Raw genomic sequence first — 8391 nt, forward strand, 5'->3', positions numbered from 1 at the left:
TTCTGTCCATGGACTGACATGGTTTAAAGAAGGCTCTAAAAAAATGTGTGACTGATGTCGGGCCTTTGATTCTTCTTCTCCGTGGATGATCCACTAAAAATTAGAGATAGTACCTCTTACTTGTAGCTTCAGCAAAAATATCTGAAGGAAATTGATTGTCAAGGGGTGGTATAATGGGCTCTTTGGAAGAAGAATTCATAGATATTTGCTAAATGTTTATTGTGTGTAAACCACTGTAGAAGATGTATTGATGAAGCTGAATCCAGAGCATAATGGATGTGTTCACAGTCATGTTCATGATTTCATTACAAGTCCCTACCATCTATGACCTACCATCCATGAAACAGCCCTTATAGAAGAATCAATGGGACATACTAACAATGTGACAGAATTTATCCTCCTGGGCCTCACTCAGGATCCTGAAGGGCAAAAAGCACTATTGGTCATATTTTTACTCATCTACATTGTGACACTGGTGGGCAACCTGCTCATCGTGGTGACTGTTTTTGCCAGCCCTTCCCTGAGCTCCCCCATGTACCTCTTCCTTGCCTGTCTGTCGCTCATGGATGTGGTTTACTCTACTGCCATTTCACCAAAATTGATTATGGACTTACTCTGTGGTAAAAAGACAATTTCCTTCTCAGCTTGCATGGGACAGCTTTTTCTGGAACACTTATTTGGAGGCGCTGAGGTCTTCCTACTGGTAGTGATGGCCTATGATCGATATGTGGCTATCTGTAAGCCACTGCACTATCTAACGGTTATGAATAGACAGGCTTGCACTCTGCTACTGGTGATGGCCTGGGTTGGAGGTTTTATGCACACTGTGGTTCAAATTCTTGTTGTGTACAGCCTCCCCTTCTGTGGTCCCAATGTCATTGACCACTTCATCTGTGACATGTACCCATTATTGGAACTCGCCTGCGCTGACACCTACTTTGTAGGCCTCACAGTGGTTGCCAATGGAGGTGCAATCTGTATGGTCATCTTTGTCCTTCTACTAATCTCTTATGGAGTCATTTTAAATTCCCTTAAAAGTCACAGTCAGGAAGGGAGGCGCAAAGCTCTGTCTACCTGCAGTGCTCATGTCATAGTGGTTGTCCTGTTTTTTGTTCCCTGTATTTTCATGTATATTAGACCTGTCTCCAACTTCCCCATTGATAAATCCTTAACTGTGGTTTATACAGTTATCACTCCCATGTTGAATCCTTTAATATATACCCTGAGAAATTTGGAGATGAAAAATGCTATGAAAATTCTCTTCTGTAAAAAGTTATCTGTAGCTATAATAAAAATGTGTCAGCCATACTAAACACATTTGTTACTAATTCTGAAGAAAGATGCAGTAAATTCTAACAATGGGTGATTTAGTGAATTCAATGAATCCTCTAGGGGTGCTTTTTTTTTTTTAATTTTTACAAAGGCATCTTTTGAGATTAGAATCAATCTAATTCCAAAATTTTAGAGGAATAAATAAAAGGTACAGGTACTTGTCTTATTACAAGGAAAAGTATTGAAGTTCACCTTATTAGTTTATTTTTTCTGAGTTTACATTAAAATGGGATGTGAGAAGAAAGAGTTCTTTTCTTTTTAACAGTGATAAACAACATACCTTTGAACATTCGCTTTTACCTAAATTAATGAGAAAGCAATTTGGTTAATATTTAGAACAAATTTTGGAGTAAAAGAGTGTTTTTTAAATTTTAATGTTATTCTCTTCGTACAGCAGCTTTTTGCAATTGCATCATGCATTTGCTTTTATGATTACTTCTGTAATCAGCATTTATGAATTTACTGGTCAGGATATTTAAATGGAAGACGATATCATATTTGGTTAAAGACACTACATGGGAGCAATTTTGTTAAGTGGGATGTTGGATGTATTCACATGTGGGGATGAACCTACATGAGATGGTTGACGATGACAGCAGATTTTAGTTCTTGATTAAAGTATAGAACACTATACTAATCCAAATTGGAAACATATTTTTGTGCTTTAGTTCAGCAGTTTTTGTGTGCATTTTTTGCTGTTCTTCAGAGTAGATAAAGCTTCTTATTTTGTCTTCATGATACTGAAGATACGGATAAAGAAATATTTTGCACAGAATCATGTTCTCTAAATGTTGAATACGGCTTAAATATTTTTAATTATAACTTCATAATGGTTTTTTTTTGGTACAAACAAACTTTTGCTTTTCAATTTTATGTTAAAAATTTTTTTCAGTCTGTAGCCCATCCTGGTACATTGCATACTTAGAAGAATACTGAATTGCTGTCTTTGTAATATGGAACATCATTTATGCTTTGTAGGAGTTTTCTTTTCTAACTAAAAAAGACTTTGGACTTGTCTTATTTTAAAATTTTATTTTGTATATTTTTATGCCTACAAATAATATATGCATCTATTTCTAAATTTGTAGCCTCTTACCTAGTATACATTACCTATGTTACTATACTTCTCTGATGCCATTGCTTGCCTCTTCCGAGAGGTAATCTCAGTGCAGAATGTCAATCATAGTTAAAAATAGGTTAACTATACGTGTATATATCAAAATATATCGCTCAGCGTTGTCCAATTCCTTACCTTCATTAACATTATGCTACGTAGGACATAGTTTTCTGAATCTTACTTTTATCCGCGATGGTAACTGTCTAAGATTTATGATGCTGCATGTTTCTCTGGTCCCATCATTTCCCTGGTACATATTATTCCATTTCTGACTGTACCACAGATTATGTATCCGATCAGTCAGTGGTCATTTGGATTGCTTCCAGTTTTTGATATAGCTCAGAGTGTTGCTGTGGAGATTCTGAAGGACTTTTGTGTACAGCAGTTTATGTGTTCACTTTCACAGATGGTTACAATTTTCTTCTCTAGTTTTATCAGTTACATGCCTGCAAGCCATGTGTAGCAGTTTTGTCATGCTACATCCCTCTCAACACTTGGTATTGTCAGATGTTTGATATTTTTGCAAATCTAATGTGTATAAGAGTATGGCTTCGTTGTGTCTTTACCTTGCAATTCGATTATTACTATTGAAATCAAGCATATTTTCATGGATATTGGACATTTATTTTTTACCATCTTCTGTGAAATGTGTATTCATGTCTTTTGCTATTTTTTCTTACTGAGCTGGGTTGTTTCTCTGTCATTATTAATTTGTCAGAGTTCTTTAGGAATCCTGTGCACTAATTTCTATCTTTTAGACGTCTGTCATTTTATTTGAGGAATGGAATCTTCTAAATGGAATCAGATTTCTCAGTCTTTATAAGCATGGTTAGCACTTCTATATCTTACTTAACAATTCATCTTCTATCATATAGCCAAAAAATTAGCATTCTATATTGCTTTAAAAGATTTCAAATATCTTTTTTAATTTTCAATTTTAATCCACTGAACATCGATTTTTTTTTGTACACTGTGAAGTAAATGTCCTATTTAATTTTTACTCTAATGTAGAGAGCCAATTGTCTAAGCATCATTTATCAAATAGTCCATATTTTGACATATGGAATTTTCACTTATGTCTGAGTTTAATTCTAATTGATCTGTTATAGTCATGTAATCAATTTTTCAAAACTTATGTTTATGTATATAACTTTATAATATGTTTTCATATCTGATAGGAAAAGTTTTTCAACATCAGTCTTTTTTAAAGAGAGAGTTTGCTATCTTGGGCCTTTTTCTTTATATACATATTAATTCAGCTTGTCATGTTAAAAACAATCTAAGCTGCTGAGATTTTTATATTGGAATTGTATTTATGCTATTGACAATCGAATCTTCTAACCCTTGGATATAATACAACTTTGTCTTCATTTAGGTATTTAATGTTCTCAAACTTTTGAAAATTATATAAAAATTGTGTTTTTTACATATTTTAAAAATTTCTCTCTATATTTATTACTCTTTCCCAAAGACTTAGATTATAAAAAATAGATTTTATAAATATTTGTAATTTTTACAAAATAAAGTTATATCTCACTTTAAATCAATAATTAGCATTAATTTCATTAATAGTGAGGTATTTAGTCATTAGTACTTCTTTTATGAATTACCTTAAATATACTTTAATTTGTAATTTAATTGGCATGTTCAAAATATTTTATTGATTTAAAAGAGAACTTATACATTATAAAAAACTTAAATTTTTTTCTAGATAGTGTTTTCATAGTGTGGAATGGTTATACTCTTTATTTCAATGTTGTCAATTACATTCATCAGATTTTCTGTATTTAACTCAAGATTACATAAAAATTCATAAATGTTTTCTAATTCCTTATATTTTATATTTAAAGCCTAGAGTACACATATATAAATGTATGTGGTACAAAGTTTTAGAGAAAGAGAAAATGCGTGGGTGTGTGTATGTGTAAAGAATTTAAATCTTTTCAAGTGTCTTTCTGTTGCCTTAAAACGAGGCTTTTCAACACATTAAAAAAAAATTCATTCTCCTTTCCTAATCTATATGTCATATTTACCATACTTAAAGTCCCAATTCTCATGTATCTATTTCTAGACTATTTTCTTTTTATTGCTTTATTATTTCTAAGCCAATTCCTTGTTACCTTATGTCATTTATGTGGAGCTTTATATCTCTACAACTCAATATTTTAATTAAAAACATTTTCTGTTTTAAAAAATTATTTTCTGCATAAATATTAAAATAATGTTAGAGGTCTTAGCAATCTATAAAGACTTTACAAACAAAATATTAAATGTCGAATTCATTTGGAAAAAAGTTGATATCTTGATCACACTAAATAATCTATCTGGAAACTTGAAAAAAATCTGTATTTTTATTTAGGTCTTTAAGATGCTTCGGCAATTCTTCTGTTTTCTTTTTCTTATGTATTTATTTAAAACGATTGAGATGACATTGCTTAATAAAATAATGTAAATTTCAAGTACACAATGGAATAATACATTATATGTATGTTTTCATCATATAGGTTGTTCACATTTTTTTGAGTTTATTTCCATATATTTTGTAATTTGAGTTACATTAATGTAAGATTTTTTTTCCACATTATATTTTCTAAATCTTTATGGCTTGTATTCAAGAAAGCTAGTAAATATCAGTTTAATCAGTTCAGTTACTTTACTGACCTCTCATGTAATATGACATATTTTCAATTTATTTGTTTGGATTATTGCTGAGTAATGATGATATTGTTTTAATAATTTTCTTTCTACTATTTTATTTCATTTTTCTTCTTATTATATTATTCTGTTATTTAACAGTAAAACATGAGATAGTAACTGTGACTAGAGGAAATCTTGGTTTATTATTTGCTTTAATGAGGATTTTGTGGTATTTCCCCATTAAAAAAATGTATTCACTAAAAATCATTATCCCCATCTGTATGTTACTGTCCTAAAGTAACAGATATTAGTGTTCAAAGGAAAACTGAAAACTGTTTACAAAGAGTTTGCAAGATTAAAGGATTAAAATAAAAAGGAAGTACCCAGTATTTGCAACAATGGGAAGTAATTACTATCCTAATTATGAAGGGGGAAAAGGAGGAATTTTTTTTTTTTTTGCAGAACACGGTAATAATTGTAACATCAAAGAAAGGTATTGACCTTCCTTTGTCTGTCTATAGATTGATCAGAGGGACACAGCTATTTCTAAAACATGGCCCATGAAGGAAAGTGACAGAGGAATTAGTACCTTGATGTCTTTTCACTCTCTGATCTGTTATTTCCTCCCATTGGCTGAACCTAATTAACAGCTAAAGGGCAAGTTTGCTTGGTTGATACACTTGTAGGGATCAGTTTCTTTGGACTCAGAATAAGGTGGAAAAAATTAGAGTTGAATCTGTAGGAGCAAATGTAGCACATCCATGTTACTCAACTCTTTTTGCTGCTACTATACACTCTTGACATTGGACAGGAAGTAAAATTCTGTCCCCAACGCAGGGAACCTTCGAAGTCTCTTTAGCTTCCATATTTCCAATTGATTAACTCAGACATACTCCTACTTTGAATCAAAATTGAAATATGAACCCCAATCCTATTCATATGGAGTAGCATCAGGGAAAGAAAAGAAAAATTAAAGGGCTAAAGAAATGGTTATACAAAATAGAACATGTATTTCCATCTAAGGTTCTAAAATGTGTCATGTGACCAAAGTTAATAATCATGCTTTTCAACCACCAATTTTGTATTCCTTTTACTTTCTTCCAGTTTTTCTGCTGGACAGAGTATTTTACCTAGTTGGGTGATTCAAACTTTCATTACCATAGTAGTCAAATCCATAATGGTTCTGTTTTATTATTTTGCCTCAGTTTCTCATTATTCTCTGCTCAGCATGGCAGTAAAAGATGGGTTCAGACATCATCATCCATGCCTTACTTTGTGTGCAGCAATCCAATTTCCCTGTGTTAATTAAGATCAAGTACTCCTCTCATCCAGGGATCTTTCTGCCTGTTTCATCAGCATGGGGAGCCCAACATCACTATGGACAGTTTCCATTTAAAATTGAATGAAACAATGACTGTGTTCATTGGTAGAAGCATTTCTCTGTGGGCATGAGGACTTCCAAACATACTAAGTTCAAACTTCCTAGAACGTGAATCAAGAATACCATAAGTGGGTTAGTATGTTAGTAACAGATATAAGACCGATGAGGATCATTCTAATCTCTTCATTTGATTCAATGATTTGTTCATTTTGACAACAACAGAGATGGTCCTGATTTACGTATAGCTCATGGATTGTATAGTTACCAGAACCTGTAGGATGAGAAAGCAATGTTTTGCATTGTCTCTTTTCTCAGGTGGCAGTGTCATAGAGCCCTCAACATCACATTTCATCATTTTATCATGTCAGATGCTTCTAAATTATGGGGAAACTTTTAAAATCAATAACAAAGACTTTCGTTATTTTAAAATATTCTGACAACCAAGAAAACAATGCCTAAAAAGCTAAAAGAAAACATTATAAAACAATGTCTCAACAGCTAAATGATTTAGATCAATAAACATAAAAATTATAAAAAGTACAAAAATAAATTCTAGAGTTGAAAGAGTCACAAAAGTGGCTCAAGAATAGATTTGAGCAATTATAAAAAAGAATAAATGAAGTTGAAGACAAGTCACTGAGATTTTACAGGTACCAGTATGTAGAGCTGTTAAAAGCTGCCTTCTTTCTGGTTCAGTGAGTTCCAGGGTGTTTAAAGGATATTCACACAATCTTATGCTTTTACTATTAGTTAGTGACTTGCTCTTTACTGTTGGATTGCTATTTTTTTAGTTAATTACTCTAAAATAATTGGCCAGAAGTAGGCTCCAAAATGTAGAATGCACTGGAAGAATCACATGGAAGATTTCAGTTCTCTCGGGCATGATTCCTCAGTGAATTGAATTTTGAATAAGCGACCTTGGGGACAATTCTTTGAACAACTCAGTGAAGTGATTTACTATTTATTTATTGTTGATTAAGTGCCCAGTAATATCTTCCTTTACTCGGGAAAAGATTTCTCCTTGGGTGTTAATACAACCATCAAGATATAAAATAAAAACTATTCTTCCAGTATTCTTCCAGACATGAACCATATTAAAACAGTCATATGAATGCTTTAAAAATATTTACAACAAAGCCCATTTCTGTGATTATCCAGCTCTCTGCATTATTGACTAAATATGCTATTAAAGTTGTGTTCAATTAATTTGGCTAAACAAAATAATTAGTTTTTAAATTTGATTCTTGATATTGATTCTCAATGACAGCTTTCAAATTTGGTGATTCATCAGTGATATCAATGTATAATTTCATAATCCAACTAAAATGTTTATGAAAATTGAAGAAGATGGTTATGCTTTGTGCAGACAAAGAGAGCTATATCTGGGTGTGACAAGTGTTTCAGTTGCAATAACTAGGTGTAACTTGCTTCTTTCTCTGCACTCACACCTGGATTGATATGGTTGAAATCCTGACTTAACTTCAGCAGACTGAGCCGTCATCTTCCATGACCAAGGTAAAATGGCAGAAGCCTGGATTTGGAACAAGTGATAGAAGAGGAAATAGGAAACCCAGGTAAGATATTTCACAAAAACTCTTCGCTGCTATGAGAATAGGGCAAAATAAACTTGGAACAACTTGTGTATTTTTCTTAAGAAGCATGTTCTTTCATTTGATCTCTAATGTTTTATACTAGGAGCTCCAGAAATAAGATTCTCTAAGATTTTCTCTATTTCATATAATATTATGGAGTAAATACAGTGACAAAAATTTTCTTTAGTATTTTGTATTAGAGTTGTTTAAATGCAAATGGAATAGAGAAAACATGTAACAACCATGTAACATGATATACATATGGTGTTAACAATAACTTTTTTAGATTGCTTTATATGGAGAATCCAACAATCATTTATTTTGTATCTTCA

At 32.0% G+C, this 8391-nt stretch overlaps 1 protein-coding gene across 1 annotated transcript; it reads left to right on the forward strand.

Moving 5' to 3' along the window:
* The first annotated feature begins 361 nt into the window (after positions 1-361).
* Positions 362-1312, forward strand: LOC120596695 (olfactory receptor 4A5-like). The gene has a single exon (XM_039855170.1). It carries the CDS (start codon positions 365-367, stop codon positions 1310-1312), a length of 948 nt encoding a protein of 315 aa, XP_039711104.1. The 5' UTR covers positions 362-364.
* Positions 1313-8391: the final 7079 nt, after the last annotated feature.

Source organism: Pteropus medius, unplaced genomic scaffold, assembly GCF_902729225.1.
Source record: "Pteropus medius unplaced genomic scaffold, Ma_sr-lr_union100, whole genome shotgun sequence".
In the NCBI taxonomy this organism is placed as follows: domain Eukaryota; kingdom Metazoa; phylum Chordata; class Mammalia; order Chiroptera; family Pteropodidae; genus Pteropus; species Pteropus medius.